Raw genomic sequence first — 21,227 nt, forward strand, 5'->3', positions numbered from 1 at the left:
CAGAGCTGGCAGAAAATGTAGAGTAGCCACACAAAAGCTGAAGGCCACGCTGAAGAAGTGGTGTAACCAGGGGCAGTAGTGCATTGGGAGGGAGATCATCAACAGACGAAGGAATCACAAGGCTGGGGATTAAGCAGATTGGGAGCAAGTTGAAATGTGCAGTGTGAAATGGCTTAGTCCAAGTGGCTGGACTAAGGTGAACAAGAGGAGGTTGGCAATGGCTCGCTTTCAAGAAATGCCAGCTGAAACACATCATGTGGGTCTGACTCCATCCTCTCAGTCTTAAGAAAAATAGGTCATCTCTTCTCTTCTAGTTTCAAATACGAATTACAGGTATGAAAATGGATCAAGTGGTTAAGGAACACAGTGGCAAGGATGTACATGCATTCACTTAACACTTATGAAGTCCCTTCCATGTGCCTCCTACCCAAGCATCATATTCAAGGATAAGATGTCTTTTGTACCAAATCCAGAGCTGAGTTTTTCTGCCTCCAGTCTCAAGCCACCATTCCTATCCAGCAAATCTTCTAAGACCACTGTCAGCCTGTGCATTCTAAAATGAAATCACGGTCACAGCACTCCATGGCTTAAAAAGCCCAGTACATACATCCTGCCTCTAGGACACAATTCTTAGTTGCATGCCTTGTACTAACAGCCCACCCTGAATAGATTGCCCTCCACCTTCTTTGTCAGCTTCGTCTCCCACCACCCCTTCTCATGTATGGCATACCCTGGTCATTTGCCCTGTATGTGACAAGCTGAGACTCGAATCATGCTGTCTAGCTAGAAGGCCCAATGTGCACATCTGCCCACTCACCCTCACCTAATTCTTGTCCCCAAACCCAGCTGCACATCAGCTTCTCTGTGAGGTCTTTCCTGAGAACATTCCGAGGTTAGACAAATCTCTACGACAACCCTCGTTGCAACACATTATGGCCACTGCCTTCAATGTCTATCTTCCCACCAGATAAAGAACACTTTGAGTGTGGAGGGCTCTGTCACTAGGACAAAGTACAGAGCAGGTGCTCAGTGAGTGTTTCTTGAATGAAGGAACAGGTTCAGATAGGACAAGCTCTGTTTGTTTTGTTTGTTATACATCCTTCAAGAAGTGAAAGGGCTTACAAAGTTCTCCTTCAGAATGTCCACTTAATTTCCACTGGAGTCTCATTTATCAATGGTACTAACAGGGGGCCGTGCTGATGCTGATGAAGTGGTGTGGCAGTAAGGAAAGGCGAATTTCCAAACACAGCAGCTAAAGGCTAAGGAACTCTGAGCTGGGTTTCCCAGCGCAAGAGGATGGACTCCCTTTGACTCCCATGCCTCCTTCCTTCTCATCTCCAGTGCAGGTGCTGAATGGTGCCACCAAACCAGGATGCTGTACTCTCCTCCAGCAGAAAAGAAGAGGAGAGTCTAAAGGGTCATACAACGGGCAACGCAGTCCCTGTTTGTTCAGAATCAGCAGGGCTCATTCAACCTTGGTCTCAGCATTCCCCACCCCTCACTGCTTGGAGCTCTCCTTTGGCTGTCAGCTATGGTTCAGCACTCTATCCTAGGCTCCTCCCAAGAAGAAGGCTTCTCACAGGTAAACTGAAAAATATAAACTTCATTTGTTTTTGCTATTTTTTTGCTTGCTATTAAAACCATCAGAAGGGACTAATGGCTTCTTAAAAGGGAAAAACAAAAGATGGCATGGGCAGGGGGAGAAATGTAGTATGAAAAGCAGGGACCCTGGCATGGGCAGGGGGAGAAATGTAGTATGAAAAGCAGGGACCCAGGAGATGAAAGCTAGTGCTCTCCACACTTTGGACTCCAACAATAATTTCACATGTGTGCTAAGTCACTTCCCCTCTCTGAACCTTTCAGCTGTTAAACAAGGGAGCAGGATTAGACAATCACCTAGGACACTCCCTGGCTCTATCCTTCTATGACTATGTCACACCTTCAACTCATTCACACATTCACTCAACAAACATTCATTGCATTTTTTCTTCAGGTCCAGAGTCTGTGCTATCTACTATCAAGGAGACAATAGAAATGGATGACAGGTGCCAACTGAATGTTGTATATCAATGGGAACTATGATTGAACATATATGTAAATAATCAAAACACACACATAAACATGAGCTTTTCATATTTTTTATCCCACCAACTGCACTGCAAACTTCTTCAGTGCATGGATTATGTCCTTTCTATTTCTGAATGCTTCAAGAGACTGAAGCCTAGAAATTACTCAGGCAAATGTGTTCAGTGATGTGAAGCTGATCATAAAAATAGTTCTAATATTTATTAAGCACTTTCTATATGCTAGGCTCTGCTTCAAGTGCTTCATGCAGTCTAACAGTAACTTATTTCAGTGTCACAACAACTATATGGGCACTTATTATTATTTTATATGAGGAAACTGAGGCATGGAGCAGTTAAATTACCACCTCAAGGTTACTCAGGAAGTGGTGGAGACGGAATTCAAACCTAGTTGATCTGGCTTGACAGTCTGAGCTATTATACTATCCAGATAGTCTAAAGACATAGAGCTTAGCTGGGCGTGTTGGCTCACACTTGTAATCCCAACACTTTGTGAGGCCAAGGTGGGAGGATCACTTGAGCCCAGGAATTCAAGACCAGCCTGGGCAACATAGCAAGACCCCGTCTCTATTTGGGAAAAAAACAAAAAAAAGATATCATGCCACTGCACTCCAGCCTGGGCAACAGAGCGAGACTCCATCTCAGAAAAAAAAAAAAAGGTAAAGACGGAGAGCTACGTTTAAAGACAATAATGAACATCAATCCTTGGGGGAAAACAATGAAAAAATATAGAATTGTTAACAGAGAAACCATGCAAGAATAAGCCAGAAACATGAAATGATGAATAATAACCATTGGGGTTAGTCAGGAAAAGAGGACTGTTTTGCTGGAAAAAACACCTCATATGAATTTGTAATTTACCCAGTAGATCAAAAGAGTACGATGAGATAGGAAGATACTGTGGGATACGTACTCAAGCTGAGAGGGGAAAGGCAAAAAGCTTTGTAAAGACAAATACACAACCAGCATATATTCTGATAAATGTACTTTGGTTAAGAACTAGGACTTTGGAGTTAGCCAGACCTGGGTTCAAATCCCATCTTCACTGCATTCTTACTAGCTGTGTCACATGCCTGGGCAACTTATTTAAGCTCTCTGGGCCCCGGTTTCTTCAGCAACAGGCATACTGTGTGGATTGAATGAGTTACTGCATGGAAAACACTTAACGTGGCACCTAGCAAATAGTAAATGTTCAATAAAGTTTGCTACCATCATCAGTGTTATTGTTTCTCCATTTTCTGTAGAGTTCTTAAGTTGATGAGCCTAAAGGTAGACCCAGTAAGCTGATAAACCTACATTAATCAATGCCATGGTTAAGAAGAGAAACACTCGCTTCTCTAATGAGTTATGTTTCAGCTAATGGGCCCTAGTATTCCACCTGCTTTTTTTATCCCCCCAGCTGGTTCTTAGATTTGAAAAGAAAAAGGCCTCCATGGAGACCTGCACGCTTTTAAAAATAATACAAAACAGAACGTCTGAGGTCAGGGTAAGCCAAGCCAAACAAATAAATCTTGCAGGATTGTGTTAACAAAACAAGGCTTAGTGGATCAGAGTGGGTAGAGTTCTGTCCGACTCAGTCCTGCAGAGAAACACCAAGCTCTGGTGAATTTCAAACACAAGGAGGTCAAAGAGGAAGATCAAACTATGGAGCACTTCAGAGTTCAGCATCCATGCCTGGGCTGTAACCAGGAAAGCATTCTGTGCAGGATGGACTCCAGAACTCATGGGTCATGTACAGTCCTAGAAATCGAGACCAGAAGAGTCTTATGGATGAATTCTATATGACCTCTATGGAGAGTAATTTCACAATATCTATCAAAATTATAAATGTGTTCTCTTAGGTTGGGTTCTCTGGAAAGTAGACCCTGGGATGGATATTACCCTGGGGGGAGGTTTATTAGTGAATTCTCTGGGAGCTCCATCACTGGAAGGGGGAAGAAAAGAAAGGAAGCAGGACTGTGAGAACTTGGGCCACACAGCCGTCTCAGCAGAGGTCTCCGGCAACTCTGCAAGAAGCTCTGAAGCTGGACAGCCCTTCAGAGTTATCCCAAACTGGGGTGATGGGGACAGGGATTTATTATAGCCTTTGACGGGCAGTCATTGGATGTAACTGCCACCAGGAAGGAGATGTGACCTTGGAAGAGGCAGCTGTCCCCATCTGAGGCACTTTCAAGGAGGAATGACAGAGGAATGAAGAAAAGTCCTTCATTCCTCAATGTGCATTACAGCATCCACCACCTGCAATGTTTTTGGAACAAGTTATCCTATTTCTAGAAGTGAATCCTACAGATCGATTAATAAATGTTTGAAATGACATAAGTTTAGCATTGTCTATAATAGTAAAATTATGGAAAACAAATTATGGTGTATACACATGACAGACCCCAGGCCATCATTAACAAGAATGAGGCAGGTCTGCATATACTATCATGGAATAAACTCCAAGAAATATTAAGTGAAAAATGAGGGTGCAGAGGAGTATGGATAAGGAGAAAGGCATGTGTAGATGTCAAGCAGCCAAAGGGGTGGACTGTGCCAGTCACTGTCTATTGCCACTCATCCTTCTATAGTCTCTCCTGCACTATGGGAGCTGAAAGCCTAAAATCTGCATTCCCCAGATCCTTTTGCCACATAATTTCAGCTCATTTCTACCAATGGGAGGCATTCATGCAGGAATTGAAGGTAGAAAGAAGGCAGCAACAATTCTGCTTCTGGTGGTAGTTACAGAAGCTTCACCAACAGCTACAGCAGTTTGAACAAGTGGTGGCAATTCCTGCAGCCTCAGTGGAAGCACAGGTCTGGCCAAGTGCAGTAGCTCACACCTGTAATCCCAGCACTTTGGGAGGCCCAGGCAGGAGGATTGCTGGAGCCCAGGAGTTCGTGACCAGCCTAGGCAACATCGCGATACCTTATCATTACAAAAACTAAAAAAAGAAAAAAAAAAAAAAAAGCTGGGCATGGATGGTGGTGCACACCTGTGGTCCAAGCTACTTGGGAGGCTGGAGTGGGAGGATCACTTGAGCCCAGGAGTTCGAGGCTACAGTGAATCATGATTACACCATTGCACTATAGCCTAGGTGAAAGAGGGGGACCCTGTCTCAAAAACTAAACAAAACAAAACAACAACAACAACAAAAAAGAGCCCAGGCTCCTGATTCCTCAGTGACAATAGTGACAGTGACAAACAGTGAATGTAGGACTGTTGTGCCTCTGGGTAAAATGATTTCCCCTTTTGATCCATTTGTAATCAATCCTCCTTGTTAAATTCCCTCTGAAATACATAGCATGGTTGATGTTTTTCTAACCAACTACCCTTTGCGAAAAGCATATATATGTATTTGCTCATTGCATTTAAAACTTCTCTGGAAAGCTGCCCAAGAAACTAGTGATAATAGTTACGTACATGGAAGAGAACTAGATTGGTGCGGGCAGAGTGGGAGGCAGACTTTTCACCACATACCACTGTGTAGCTTTTCAATTTTTAACTATTTGAATATACTACTTTTACTGCCCCCCCAAAAAAGAAAAAGATTAATATAGGTTTTCTCCTATAAGCACATTAATTTCCTGTGAAATATTCCCCAAGGTAGCCACCCAGTTTCTGCCAGAGCATTTCCAGCACAGGAGACGCCCTACCTACAAAAGGGGCATGGCCCATTCCTCATTAGTCAGCACTACTTAACAGTTTCTGTGTAGACCAAGTTGAAATCCATCTTCCTGTAGGATTGCACCAATAGACTGAACTCGAACCCCAGTGAAACAATAGAGGGTGGTGCTCAGCACAGAAACCTGGGTTCAGATTCCTCCTCGATCACCCATTTATGCTGCTTGTTTAACATCTCTGAGCCCCAGCTTCTTCATCTGCTAAAAGGGACAAAGTACCCATCTTTTGTTAGTTTGTTTGTTTCAGATAGAGTTTTGCTCTTGTCACACCCAGGCTGGAGTGCAATGGTACGATCTTGGCCCACTGCAACCTCTGCCTCCCGGGTTCAAGAGATTCTCCTGCCTCAGCCTCCCGAGTAGCTGGGATTACAGGTGTGCATCACCACGCCTGGCTAATTGTTGTATTTTTAGTAGAAATAGGGTTTTGCCATGTTGGCTAGGCTGGTCTTGAACTTCTGACCTCAGGTGATTCGCCTGCCTCAGCCTCCCAAAGTGCTGGGATTACAGGCATGAGCCACTGCACCCAACTCAAAGTACCCATCTTAAAGAGGCATTGTGAGGTTGAAATAAGATTATGCACGTCCAGTGCTTTAATCAATACTTTTGGTTATTGTGCTTGATATTTACAACACTGGAAGAAAAAAATATACAGCGGATAAGAAGAGGACCCTGAAGTCAGACTGGTTAGGTTCAAAAACAGACCCATGCCACTTATTAGTTGGGCAACCTTGGGCAAGACACTTACTCTCTATGAGTCTCAGTTTCTGAAAGATGGAGGAGATAACAGTGCCTACTTCACCTATAAAATGCACTTAGCTTTATCTCATAAGGACTCAACAAATGGTAACTTACTTTATCAACCATACTTGTTCAAGAGGTAGATATTTGTAAAGAGTACACTGGGACCTATCAGAGACCTTTCTTCCTCCGGACTAAACATCTCCAGTTCCTTAAACGAATCCTCTTTCCTTATTGGCCTTAGTTTCCCTTACTCCAATCCCTTTTCAGAAGGCATTCCAGGTTGCTGCAACCCCCTTCCAGTGCAACACACAACTGGATCTCTTATTAGAGTGTCTCACTAGCATTGTGTATGTGTGTGTGTGTGCATGTAAGAGGGAGTGTATGAACTATCACCTTCCTTCATTCTAACTGCTGTGCTTTGATAGTACAGCCTGAAGTGACATCAGGTTTTAGGGGAGTAGCAATCTCAACTGTAGTTTATTGAGCACCTAATACATGTGCCAGAAACAAATGTTCAGCATATTACATTAACTCATTTTGTCACACAATAACTCTAGGGAATAAAATTTATTATCATCATTTTCAGGTGAGGAAATTGATTTAGAGATGTTTTAGGTAAAAAGCAAACACAGCTAAAATACGACTGAGCTGAGATTTCATCTTCAGTCTATCTTACTCTGGAGCCACGATCTTAACCCCTACACCACATTTCCTCCCACGCATATTAAGCTGTACTCAACTCAAATGTTAGGTCTTTTTGGTTTTTCTCATGTGATGTTAATAAGATAGGTCTCCCCAGCTGGGTGTGGTGGCTCATGCCTGTAATCCCATCACTTTGGGAGGCTGAGGCGGGTGGATCATGAGGTCAGGAGATTGAGACCATCCTGGCCAACATGGTGAAACCCTGTCTCTACTAAAAGTACAAAAATTAGCTGGGCCTGGTGGCATGTGCCTGTAATCTCAGCTGCTCAGGAGGCTGAGGCACGAGAATCACTTGAACTCAGGAGGCAGAGGTGGCAGTGAGCCGAGATCTCACTATTGCACTCCAGCCTGGCGACAGAGTGAGACTCCGTCTCAAAAAAAAAAAAAGGTCTCCCTAATCCTGCTCCTTCACAGCTGAGTTTTTGAACTCAGCCCATCAGCTTAAAGTCGTCAGTCATCATTTTTTAGTTTTTGTAGAGACAGAGTCTCACAATGTTGCCTAGGCTGGTCATGAATTCCTGGGCTCAAGCAGTCCTGCCTGGGCCTCCCAAAGTGCCAGGATTACAGGCGTGAGCTACTGCAACCAGCCGAACCTGCACTCTTCCTCTCACTGAGGCTGCAGGAATTGCCACCACCGACTCGCCTTTATATTGTATTACTATTCAATTTGATCACACCAAATTTAATCTGGCGTATTCTCTCTCCCGTCTAGTTTAAAGTCATTAGCAAATGGCATTTCATAAGTCACTAGTAAGAAGGAAAACAAAGCCAAGGACAAAGCCTTTTGGCAAGCCATTAGATTTCTCCCAAGGTGTATTTATTTCTATCAAGTAATCATTTCCTAATGAGGATGATGTTCAACCTGTTACCAAACCACCAAACTGAATTAACATCCAACTTCCACTTCTCTATCTTGTTGATGACTGTTTCTTGAAATATCACCTGGTCTTTATGGTCAATATCTACAGCTAAGGTCCATTCTAAGAAATGTTGTCCCAGAAAGAGTTGTGGGTTGAAGGCTGAAGTGCATATGAGAAAATATAAATACGGGGTCTGAAGTGTTTAAAATATTTTAAGGGGGATATCTCATCTTTCCATTCAGAAGACATTGATGTTAAATACATAAAGGGCAGAAGATGAACAGGTCTCCCAACAGCAGCCTCCCCTGGACAGCTTCCTAACCCCATCCTAACCCAATATTACATAAGGACAGTACTCAAAGGAGCAACTAGTAAATCCATGGGTCATCTGGCTTCCTTCATTGGATTGGGAGTTGCTCAAGGGCAGGGTTTATACCTTCTCTTGCCTTTTTCTCCACCTGCTAGAGCAAGGCATTAATGTTCTTTCTGCCTTGGTACCTCCATCAACACGGAGGAAAGACTGGCCATGGTGATTTCAGTCTTACCTCCATCAACACGGAGGAAAGACTGGCCGTGGTGATTTCAGTCTTCTCTTTTAAAAATTAGAGACTGAGGCTCTACCCTAGCAAGTCCTAGTCCACTGATGTCCCAGAACTGTGAGTCTACTTAAATTAATCCATTCATCAACCTCATTGCTTGGTCCCACAGAGGGGTGACTTGTGCCTGTGGAGAAAAAGACTCTTTGCCTCAAATATAAAGAGGAGAGTTTGACATGCCAACCATCCTGGCCTGATCCTCTCAGACCCTACTAGGATACTGCTGTGAGGGCCCCGCAGAGCCAGCAGGGCATTCTGGGTAACAGAATGCAAAATGTGCTGTCTCCCCCATGGGCCTCCCCAGGGTTTCTTGATTCCTGGCTCTGTAAAAGTTGAGGCAAGCAGTTTTTAGACTGGGGGAAAGAGGATGGAGAGAAGGGTCGGAGGCTTCCTCTAGGCCAACCACAACTAATTCATTTGCTCTGTCCAGCAAAACCCAGACAGTGCAATTATCTGGTTAATTTGGCCCTTGGTTGGGAGACAGGATCCCAAAATGTGAGGCCAGCTCAGACTAAACAGTGGCTTCCGTCCTGAGACTTTTCCCAAGTGCTAAAGGATGCATGTGAGATTCCTGCGGGGGTTGCTTGTGTGTTCCACCCATTGATACAGATGGGCAAAGACAAGTGATTCTGATTCCAAGATGGATTTGGAAAGGTATGTCTTCTGGGGAAAAATGCCCAAATGACCTGCTAATTGGTTTCCTGGCTAATTCACCTTCTGGCTTTCACAGAGGGGCATGGCTGGAAATCAGAATGAGTCTAAATTAGCCAAGGTTTCTCAGTGTGATTGTAGACTTCATAGACTGGCCGACAGGCCCCAGAGCCCCTGGGTGAGTTATTCTTAGGGCAATTCCCTGATGGTCCTGCTCATAGATTTTATACCTACAAGTTGGGCCAATGGCATTGCTGAGATAAAAGGGGAAAATTTAAACATGCCCCTGGGATTTCCACAAGTGGGATGAGGCAGGGTGAGCTCAGCTGGCAACCAAGTATTTACCAGATGGTTTATGGAAAACCCAGATTTTTGAGGGGAGATTAAGAAGTGGTAGCCGTGCGTGGTGGCCTATAATCCCAGCACTTTGGGAGGCTGAGGTGGGCAGATCATGAGGTCAAGAGATCGAGACCATCCTGGTCAACATGGTGAAACCCCATCTCTACTAAAAATACAAAAATTATCTGGATGTGGTGGCAGGTGCTTGTAGTCCCAGCTACTCCGGAGGCTGAGGCAGGAGAACCGCTTGAACCCGGGAGGCGGAGGTTGCAGTGAGCTGAGATTGCACCACTGCACTCCAGCCTGGCGACAGGGTGAGACTGTCTCAAAAAAAAAAAAAAAAAAAAAAAAAAAAAAAAAAGAAGTGGTGACTTATCGCCCTTGGAAACTGACAAGCAGCCTGGAATCTGTAGAATCTATCAGTTATTCATCCTGCAAATATTTTCTTCAATTCTCTTTTGTGCCAGGCCCAGTGCTACTTAGGGTAAGATCCAGACAGTCACAGTCTCTACCCTCATGCAAATCATCCCACTCAAAATGTATGGCTAGAAACTCAGATAAGGGTCAGGAGGAAAAATTTGAGGAGCTATGAAAGGGAATAACCAGGTTACCTGATTTAAATCTGGAAAGACTCAGAGAGGGAGTCTTTGAGGAAAGGATTGTAAAGCTAACACTTCAAAGAACCTAATTTGCTTTTTGAGGAAGATCACTCTAGCTTTAGGATGAAGAATACATTGGAGATGGGTAGAAAACATGAAGTTCTGAGGCTGTTGATGAGGAAGACTGGACGAGAGTTGAGGGTGGTCCAGCCAAGGATCTAAGTGATGGGGATGAAGGGAGAAGTGGAGGGACTAGGAAATATCAGATGCGGAGTCAGCAGGGTCCAGTCATTGAATGGGTGCAGTGGTACAGGGAGAGGGACACATCTGGGAGCCAGAGCAGGTTTCTGGCTAAGGTGGAAGGTAGATGGCCACACTCTTCACTGAGAGAGAGAATTAGGGAGTAGGGTGGGCGCAGGGGAAGATGATGTGTCCTGTTTTGGAGAACCACACCGCACTCCCTGTCACTCCATACCCTGTACTTCTGGTCTCCTTATCTTTGCTCACACTGCCTCCTCCATTCACACGCTCTTCACGCCACCATCTCCACTTGTTAACATCCTATCCATCCTTTGATCTATTTCAAACACCACTCCCTCCTCGAGGCCACATCTGAGTCTTTCAGTTGACTGTGACCTCTGCTGCCAGGAGCGCTAAGTTGGGACCTCTCATCCCTGACTTCTACCTGTAAGTTCAAATCCCAGCTTCACTGCATTCTTACTAGCTGTGTGACCTGCCTGAGCAATTTATTAAGCTCTCTGATCCCAAGTTTCCTCAGCAACAGGCATACTGTGTGGATTGAATGAGTTATTGCATGGAAAACACTTAATATGGCATCTAGCAAATAGTAAATGTTCAATAAAAGTGTGCTACCATCATCAATGTTACTGTTCTGTAGGCCAGGTGTGGTGGCTCATGCCTGTAATTTCAGAACTTTGGGAGGCCAAGGCAGGCCGATCATTTGAGGTCAGAGTTTGAGACTAGCCTGACCAACATGGTGAAACTCCATCTGTACTAAAAATACAAAAAAAAAATAATAATTAGCCGGGCATGGTGGCACATGCCTGCAGTCCCAGCTACTCAGGAGGCTGAGGCAGAAGAGTCACTTGAACTTGCGAGGCAGAGGTTGCAGTTCACTCCACTGCACTCTAGCCTGGGCAACAGAGTGAGACTCCATCTCAAAAAAAAAAAAGAAAAAGAAAGAAAGAAAAAGAAAAGAAAAGACTTAGCTCACCTCTCCTCCTAGACCACAGGCATTTGGAGACTCAGCCTCTTCTTCTATATACTCGCTCTCCACATATTAGCTAGCTAGCATAGTAGACTAATGACAAATATTTGCAAAATGAACAAAAATAACCTGCTCTCTGCCATGGAAGGAAAACCAGTAGACGTTGGGTTGACTCGAAAGCCACAGAATCAAATTGAAATTCAAAGTGTAGGTGTTTTAATATTAAGCCAACTCAGTTTGATGCTTAGAAGACCTTTCTGTTTCTCTGACACAGTAAGCTAAAAAAGTGCAGGGAGAAGAACAGTCATGCCCCCCGATTTTAAAAATTGTATTTTGAAATCATTTTTACAGCAAGGACCTTGTCTGTGTTATTTACTGTTTGCCTTTGATGATGATGAGGAGGAGTAGGAAGAGGATAAAGAATAATGATGCTGATGATAAATGGGTAACATTTACTAAGTGCCCAGTATGTGCCAGGTACTGTTCTGAGCACTTTTCATGGACTATTCGTTTGATCCTCACAGCACCCTATGAACACAGGCTGACGCTATTATTGCCCCAGTTGGACAGGTGAAGAAATTGAACTGGAGAGAGCATTAAGTATTGCTCAACCAAGGTCACAAGGTTAGTAAGGGGTGGTGCTGGGATTCAAACCTGGAGTATGGCTCCAGAGCCCATGCTCAAATGTGCTCTCCTAAGGCTGAGCACAGTGTTTGGCAGAGAGGAGGTCCTCGCTGATCGAATAGGAGAAAGCTTTGATCTGGAGCCAGGAGACCACACGTTCTATTCCTGATTCTGCCACTGCCTCCCTACACAGCCCTAAACAAATCTGTGTTTCTTTCCACATAAAATGAGGGACCTGGACATTGATATTAATAGCAATAGCAAGAGATAGTATTTGCGATTCTGATCCCTTCTGAGGTTTTAAATAATTTAATCCCCACAATGATATAAGGAACTCGAGGCAGAGACAGATTAAGCCACCTACCCAAAACCTAGAAAACGAGATAGGCAGGAATCAAGGCCCTTCATTATGTTCCTAAACTATGCTCTCTAGCCCAGGTGGCTGCAAGGAGATGCCCCAGGGGCCAAAAGGAGCGGTATGGAACAGACAGATGTTGGGCTCCACCTGCCCATTTCCATCAGAGCAGCTCTACGTGTCTCTCTTTTGTAGAATGAGTTCCTATTTGACATTTCCCTTGAAGAAAGGGTCTCTGCTAAAACACAAAAGGTTGGAAACCACTGGCCCACATAATTCTGAAATTTAATGAGACTCCCAAGTATAAGCTTGGACTTTTCTGGTAATCTTAGCTCATTACGACCACATAAGATGGGGACCAAGATTGCATGTAAGAACAGCCCAGCGGCAGAAAAGGTCAGATGACAGTGCTAAAGACACAGCTCCCACCTACCTGCTCCACTCGAATCTCAATCTCTCCATTCACCTTCTTCCCATGGAAATACTTCGACCTGTAAAGGGGAAGAAATCAGCTGAGTAAGGATGCAGGCTGTTTTACTCTTTTCTCCCTTCTCCCAAAGGCCTTACCCCAGAGGTGCATACTGAGACACATCCTCGGCCATCCTACTGTCTCCTCCCACCTTCACTGCTGATTTTCTCAGTCTTTTTTTTTTTTTCTTTTGAGACGGAGTTTCACTCTTGTTGCCTAGGCTAGAGTGCAATGGCCTAGTCTCGGCTCACTGCAACCTCTACCTCCCAGGTTCAAGCGATTCTCCTGCCTCAGCCTCCCAAGTAGCTGGGATTACAGGCGCCTGCCATCACATCCGGCTAGTTTTGTATTTTTAGTAGAGATGAGGTTTCACCATGTCGGTCAGGCTGGTATTGAACTCCTGACCTCAGGCAATCCACCCACCTTGGCCTCCCAAAGTGCTGGGATTACAGGCATGAGCCACCGCGCCCAGCCAATTTTCTCATGCTTTATAGGTGGTGTGTGGTAGAGGGGAGATGGTGGATAAGAAGATTGGAGGCTCAAGTTCTAGTTCTGTCATGTCACTTGACTTCCCTGCATCTCAGTTTTAGTGTCTGGTAAAATAATGATATTAATAATTTTGCTACAGGCCGGGCGCTGTGGCTCACACCTGTAATCCCAGCACTTTGGGAGGCCGAGGCAGGTGGATTGCCTGAGGTCAGGAGTTCGAGACCAGCCTGACCAACATGGAGAAACCCCATCTCTACTAAAAATACAAAATTAGCCAGGTGTGGTGGCACATGCCTGTAATCTCAGCTATCCAGGAGGCTGAGGCAGGAGAATCACTTGAACCCGGGAGGCGGAAGTTGCGGTGAGCCGAGATCACGCCACTGCAGTCCAGCTGGGCAACAAGAGCGAAACTCAGTCTCAAACAATAATAATAATAATAATTGTGCTACATATTTCTAACGGTTACTTTGAGGATTAAATAAGAAAAAGGATCCCACATAAAAAGGTTTGAAATGATGGCTATGCTAACTATCCTAATCTAATCATTATACATTACATGTATCACAACACCAATACGTACCCCATAAATATGTAAATTATTATTTATCGATTTTAAAAGAATTAAAGGATGTTTATAGTGTTTTATCCATATTTCTCTTAAATTCATGATTTTCATCGTGTTATCTTCACATACATGTTAATCCCGTCTCCCCTACCCTTTGAAGGCAAAACCACACATGGTTTATCTTGGTATCCTCCAACCCTCCAATTTAGTCTTCAGAAATATGTTGAATGTATAAAAGAATGATGATTGCTAGAAAGTGTGTAATTTAAAGACTTTAGAAAATACAGTTTTGTTTGATCCAGTTTCATTCTCAAGTATATGTCTGTGTTCTTTTAACATTAAAAATGTTATGGCATTTTAACTCTTAACAAAAATCAATGTTTTAGTGATGCCCATTATCCAAATCTTCTAACTATCCAAAAAAGAGAATCCTACATAAATAAATAATGCAGTATTGTTTTATTGAGTTATACCTATGTACCCCATATACTCCACCAAAGACTTACTGATCTATCCAGTCTCACCCATTTCTCTATTTTTCTATTTGTCTAATAAAGCAGTCCCCATTTGTTCCTTTGTCTATCTGCCAACCGTCCGTCCGTCCTTCCTTCCTTCCACAGACTTCCTTCTACATCCCTGCCTCTGCCTTCCCCATCATCAGTACGTGACATCCCTGTCTACCCATTGCTTAGACATCATCCCTATACTCACTGATTCTACATTTTAATTATTTCTCAAATTCATTTACCTGGTGATTTTTCTCCATAAGCACCCTAATCCTGACCTATGATTCATCTCTATACTGAGAGTCTCTTCGTATTGTTTTCATACTATTTATTACAACAATAATTAATTATAATTAGTAACTGTGTTTAACGTCTGTGTACCACTAAACTATACCACAGCTCCTTGAGGTCAGAAATAACCTATTGTATTCACATTTTCTTCCTAACACCTACCAGAGTGCTTAACACATGGTAGGAAATTGATTAATATTTGTTGAATGAATACATGAGTGAATGGACTGATGAAAAAACACTTGTTGAGTATCAACTCTTGTGCTAGAAACTCTGCTATAGAGTTTAACCTACAGCCTTTCTCATTAACGCTCACAACCACCACCACGAAGTAGATATCATTATTTCCAACTTACAGATGCAGAAACTGAAACCCAGAGAGACAAAATACTTTGCCTAAGGGATTTAAACCCAGGACTTCTAATTCCATATCTGTACTTTTGCTCAACTCTGAAAAATAGCAGTGAAAATTGGGGTCTTTATGGGTTTGGATATCGTCTCACAAAAAGTAACAAAAGTTTCCATTTTCTCTTTTTGATTATTGGTATGATGACACTAATAGTTCTTGGTGACTTGCTGTGAACTAAGCATTGTGTTAAGCATTCCTATAAACCTTCTCTGGGACGGAGACAGCTCTTTGCTTCCTAATACTCATTCTCCCCTTTTCCCACAGTAAAAGAGTTGACAGATTTGTACATAAAAATGTGTACCCCAACTCTCCCATCAGCTGGATGCAGCCACATGATTGATTTCTAATGGATAATTTTTTAAACATTAAACAACCTTCCTAGTCTCCTATTCTTTTCCTTGGAAGATGGATGTCATCACCCATTTTTTTTCAGCCTTCCATTTGTGAAAGAATCCTTTCTACAAATTCACTAACTGCTTCAGCCTGTCTGCTTCCAAAGTCTCTCTACCTACTCTTAGCTGATGCTGGTGGAGTTAATCTCTTCCCAAAACTGACTGACAGCTCTGATATTAGCACCACTTTTTCTTACATCCTGACGGGCTTAGATGTCAACTAGGCGGTAGTTTAGTAGGAAAGGAATTATTAGTATGACTCAAAAGCAAGATTTTGATTTTTTTTCTCTCAGCAATGGTCTTCAAATAAATACCTGTGTGGACAGTCTCATGCAAAGAGAATCTTTTCATACAGTTTGTGAATTTTATCATGAATCCTTAAAGGCAGTATCAGCAAATTCCAGACACCAGGACAGGCCCATGTCTAGTATTTGCAGCACCTGGGGCAAAGTGACAAATGGAAACCTACGTGTCATATGTCTAATATTTAAAATTGACAAAATCAAGCCAGCAAACATTTAAATAAAAGATATCTGTCCACTGGGCGTGGTGGCTCATGCCTGGAATCCCAGCACTTTGGGAGGCCGAGGCAGGCGGATCACAAGGACAGGAGTTCAAGTCCAGCCTGGCCAACATAGTGAAACCCCATCTCTACTAAAAATACAAAAAATTAGCCAGGAGTGGTGGCAGGCACCTATAATTCCAGCTACTCGGGAGGCTGTGGCAGGAGAATCTCTTGAACCTGGGAGGTGGAAGTTGCAGTGAGCCAAGATTGCACCATTGTACTCCAACCTGGGCGACAAGAATGAAACTCCATCTAAAAAAAAAAAAAAAAAAGAAAAGAAAAAAGAAAAAAAGACGTCTGTCTCCCTTCCTTGGCAGATACAACTTCATAATGACCTTAAAGACTCAGAATGTAAACTTCTCAGAATTCTTTGCACTCTACCCAGCACATGGCAGCATAATGGTTAGCTCTTGGTTCTCAGACCTCACCCAAGATCTTCCTTAATTCCCCACCCACTCTCCTCTGTCCTGCACCACTGAGGCACCCGGTGCGGGTATGTGGATTGCCCAGACCATGTGGCCAAGCTTCATCTACTCCCCTCCCCAAATGGTTGCCCTTTGGCCACCCCTTGGAAGATTGACCAAGGAATTGGCCTATATAGGCCCTGAAGTTGGGTTAAGGTCCCTTTGAGGAGGGAATTCTAGAGTTTGGGTACGCAGGGCAGGGCCTAAGAGTGCAATTTGCAGGGTCTTGGTGGGAACATCCCCTCAGTCCTAACTCCTCTGCCTGTCAAGAGAGGTGTGGCTAATAAGGACCAGAGCAGGATCCAAGGTAGGCATCCTTCATGGATTTAAAAGTCATTTGCTTTTAAATCCAAGCTCCAAATTTAAAAGAAGTACTGAGTGGGCCTGGGACCGGGAATGGTAACCTATGATTACGATCACCAGCATACTGGAAAAAAAAACATGGATTTGCAATCACACAGGCTTGGGCAAAATCTTAGCTCTACTACTCACCAACCATGTGTTCTAAGACAAGACACTTAGCCCTCTGGGTCTCAGTTTCCTCATTTGTCAAGTGGTGATAGTAACCACCAGGGAAGGGTGCGGTGAGAAAGTCACATAATCCTCTATGCAACAAGGCAGTAAAGTGCAATGGCTTCAGGGCAGACAGCCTGAATAGGACCCCAACTCCTCCACTCGCTTGTGCAAGCTTGGGTAAGCCAACCTCTGAATGCCTTAGTTTCCACACCTAGGAAATGACGATAATAATAATAGTAGCCACCTCCCACGGTTGTTATGAGGATTAAATGAAACAAGACATACAAAGCACTGAGAATAGCTCCTGGCACATAGTAAGCTCCAAAGTATGTAGCCCACGGCCTCAAACAGAATCCACAAGAGCAAAGAGCTATTGAGTGTTTACCCTGTGCCTAGTGGGTGCTGCATGCCATGGACCCACAAATAAACAAAACAATCTTACCGTGTTGGGGGTTACGAAGCAGAATTATGACCCCCCTTGCTTTGATCTGTCTCATAGGTACAAGGAGTGATGGCTGGTGATGGGGACAAAGAGGTAGCCTTGGCCTATAAGGACAGCCAGACCCTTCACATCCTTCCTCCTATTTGACCCTCATGCCAACCCTGAGGGGTTGGGCAGGGATTGCTCCCCACATGTTCCAGATGGAGAAGTCTCTGCTCAAAGTCACACGAGTGATCTGGGTACCCAAACTCTAGAGGGAAGAATTTCCAGCCTTTCCTGGAGACACTAAGTGGTCTTTCAGACTTTTTGGATCCAGTCTAGAGCCCTGGCGTCCTTCATGATCTGGACCCTGCTGACTGGGGGTCTGCTTCCCCTCTGGTTTGCTGTCTATTTCATGGTTGCATCCAAATTCCTGCGCATCTCTAAATACTCCCTGTGCTGTCATGCCTCTGAGCCTCTGCACAGGCCATCCCCTCTGCTTGGCGCTTCCTTGACTGTCTCTTTCTCATGTTTCAAGATCCTATGAGTATATCTACTCTGTTGAGTTTTCCTTGACAGCACCCCCTTCCCTGGCTGGGCTGAGCGTTCTCCTGTGGTTCCTACAGCATGCTGCACTTACAACCATTCCAGCCCTTACCACTCCACGTTGTCATTACACATCACTTAGCTGCCCCCTGCCCCCCGAACATCTAGTCTGTAAGCTCCTGGAAACCAGAAACTGAGTCTCCATGCTCACTGTGTCTCCAGTATCCAGCACGATGAGCTAGGGCACAGGACAACAGGCTTAACAAATGTTCGCTGACCGGGTAAGGAGATACTGTCTGTAGGCCAGCCTTTCCTGGAGACACTTGACTGCCATCTACTGGCACACCATCGTAATACATTTACAGATCTACAGCCACTGCGATGTGGGGGTGCGTACGAGGCCAACCTGCGCAACCGGCATTCCTCGACTTGATTCTAACCTGGAACCCGAAGCACTTTGCACTACACCAATACCACCCAAGCAGCTGTGGTCTTGATGAGACCTCACCTTCCCAGGAGAAACATTTGTTTTGCCCATCTCTGGAATGTTTACTGCAGGGCCTGGCAGACGGACTGGGGCTGAAGCTGAGGGTCAGAGAGTCCATCCCCCCGCCTGGCTGCAAGTCAGAAGTCTGTCTCCTGATGGGCCACACAGACTGCTGCCTCCTTGCCGGGGGCTCATTCAGGCTTGAGCCGCCTCTGAACAGTTCTGTCTGGCAGAGGGAAGGGTAGAGATGGTCTGGAATTCTAGATGGCTTTGGGGGCTGGGGTTGCTGCCTCTGTAATTGACTGGCTGTTTGACCTCAGGCAAAATGGATGGACCCGCTGTGCCTAAGGGCTCTGTCTCTCACGGCTGCCTCCTCCTCACGCCCTAATATGTTCAATCTCATAACGAGCTCCCTGAATACCTCAGCCAATCAATCAAGTTCTTGGCCTGGGGAAGAAGGTGGGGGGGAGCTCTGGATTCCACGAAGATTCTGTCTCTGGGTGGTCTCATATTTTAGTGCCACATCTGAGGCCCCAGGAAGAAGAATATTATAAAACTGGTTCTGCCTGGGGTGGAAAATCCCTACTTGGGGGAGGTGGGAAGTGTGTATGAGAGAGATTGATGAGGAATGGGTACGGGGCTCTTTGTGGCTGCAGCAGGGGCAGAAGAAGGGGAATTCATACAAACAGGATCTGTGTTCAAACAGGACTTTTTTCCATAAATTGATCCTGTATGTAGAGTTAACGCAGCCAGGGCTTGGTGATGTCCGTCCAAGGAAGAGAGGTCAGGAATGTCCTGTCCCAGGGACAGCTGTCTCTCCGCAGGTCACCCCCACTGGGGGTGGGGTGGAGATAGAGAAAGAGATTTTCATGTTTCTGATGCAACATGTCAGTTGCTGATTTGTGGCCCAGGCAGAAGCAGGGAAGACAACCAATGGGCCGTGCAGAAAATGGTTGAAGGCAAAACACTCAGACTTTGCCAGTTAGCAAGAGAGTCACGTGGCAGGCTGGATGGGCAGAGGTGTGGCAGAAGAAAGACCTTGGAACACAGAGGGACCCAAGATCTGAATCTAGCTCCATTATTTGCTCCTGAGAACAGCTCACCCTCCTGGCACCTTCCCATTGCCAGATGGAGGAACCCTCCCACCCCAAACAATGGTACAGCCTCTCAGTCCTCCATGCAATTAGCAAGGTCCAATGAACTAGGAAAGGAAGGAATGCTTTAAGAGTGATGAGACTCCCTATACCTGTATTGGGATCTGTGGAGGCAAAAAACTGAGACATAACAGGGCCCTGAGCCAGAGGATGTGACAAATGATCCCCACCTTTTGCCTCTGAGAACAATAGAGAAGGAGATTTTTGTGGGCAGGATCTGATCACAATTCACATCACTTATTCACTCCCTCATTCAATCACTATTTATTGAGCCTTATGTGGACTAGGCACCACACCAGGCATAGGAGTAGATATAGCAGATACAGTGGCAGATGTAGTCCTTGTTCTTGGAGAGCTTACATGCTTATTGAAAAGACAAAAAATAAATAAATAAATATATAAAAAGAATGAGTACTATGAATGAAATGCACGACCAATGGAATTGAGGATAAGATGTGGGGTGCAGGGGAGATTGGACTTCAGTTGGTAGAAAAGGCTTCTTTGAAAGACACTGAGGCCGGGAACAGTGGCTTATGCCTGTAATCCCAACACTTTGGGAGGCTGAGGCGAGCGGATCATGAGGTCAAGAGATCGAGACCATCCTGGCCAACATGGTACTAAAAATACAAAAATTAGCAGGGCATGGTGGTGTATGCCTGTAATCCCAGCTACTTGGGAGGCTGAGGCAGGAGAATCGCTTGAACCCGGGAGGTGGAGGTTGCAGTGAGCCGCGATCTTGCCACTGCACTCCAGTCTGGCAACGGAGCGAGACTCTGTCTCAAATAATAATAATAATAATAGTAATAGTAATAATAATTTAAAAATAAATAGATAAAAAGAAGAGTACTATGAATAAAATGCACAACCAATGTGATTGAGGATAAGATGTCGGGTGCAGGGGAAATTGGACTTCAGTTGATAGAAAAGGCTTCTTTCAAAGACACTGAGCATACACAGATAGACCACCTACTATGTGCCAGAGTCTGCAGGCTTTAAGGAAACAAGCGCAAAGACAACATAGCTAGCTCTTGGTCTCAGGGGGCTTACTACCTAATGGGAGGGACAGACACAAAAATAGAAAATGACCACACAGAGCATTCACACAAATATTCCCCTCAGCCTACAGAAAGAGCAGCCAACTCAGTCTGAAGGTCAGGGGTCACTTTCCTGAGGTCACCGTCCATCCATCCATCCAATGTTTGGTACCTAGTCTTTGCCAGGGCTGCAAAAATGAGTGCAGCAGGATCTGGATGTGTGTGTCTGCCTAAAGGACACGGGCAAGGGCAAAGGAGGTAGGTACACCCTGGGGGCACCCAGGAGAGAGATGAATGTTCCTGGGTGTCTCCTTTAATGTACAACAGGCACAGAGCAGAAGACCTGGGTTTGAGTGGGCAGCTCTGGCACCTGCCGCCTGATTTTGGACCAGCCTCTGCTTCCTCTTCCGTAGATGGGGATAAAAAGATCTAGTCACAGGGTTGTCAATAGGATTATATGAAAACACAGATTTAAGG

At 44.7% G+C, this 21,227-nt stretch overlaps 1 protein-coding gene and 1 long non-coding RNA gene across 7 annotated transcripts in view; one reads left to right on the plus strand and one right to left on the minus strand.

The window, feature by feature from the left end:
• The window catches only part of SYN3 (synapsin III), a 565,053-nt gene that overhangs the window by 473,964 nt on the left and 69,862 nt on the right, over positions 1-21,227 (minus strand). For all 6 annotated transcript variants that reach the window (XM_032140020.2, XM_032140018.2, XM_058431176.1 and 3 more), the window contains one exon: positions 12,876-12,933. In XM_032140020.2, coding sequence (XP_031995911.1) covers positions 12,876-12,933 — 58 coding nt within the window. The remainder of the gene's footprint in view (positions 1-12,875; positions 12,934-21,227) is intronic.
• On the plus strand, positions 930-2,232 carry LOC131381936 (uncharacterized). The gene is made up of 3 exons (XR_009211012.1): positions 930-1,029; positions 1,342-1,582; positions 1,994-2,232. It is a non-coding gene; the product is annotated as an uncharacterized LOC131381936 (long non-coding RNA).

This window comes from Hylobates moloch, unplaced genomic scaffold (assembly GCF_009828535.3).
Source record: "Hylobates moloch isolate HMO894 unplaced genomic scaffold, HMol_V3 SCAFFOLD_19, whole genome shotgun sequence".
NCBI classification, from domain to species: Eukaryota; Metazoa; Chordata; class Mammalia; order Primates; family Hylobatidae; genus Hylobates; species Hylobates moloch.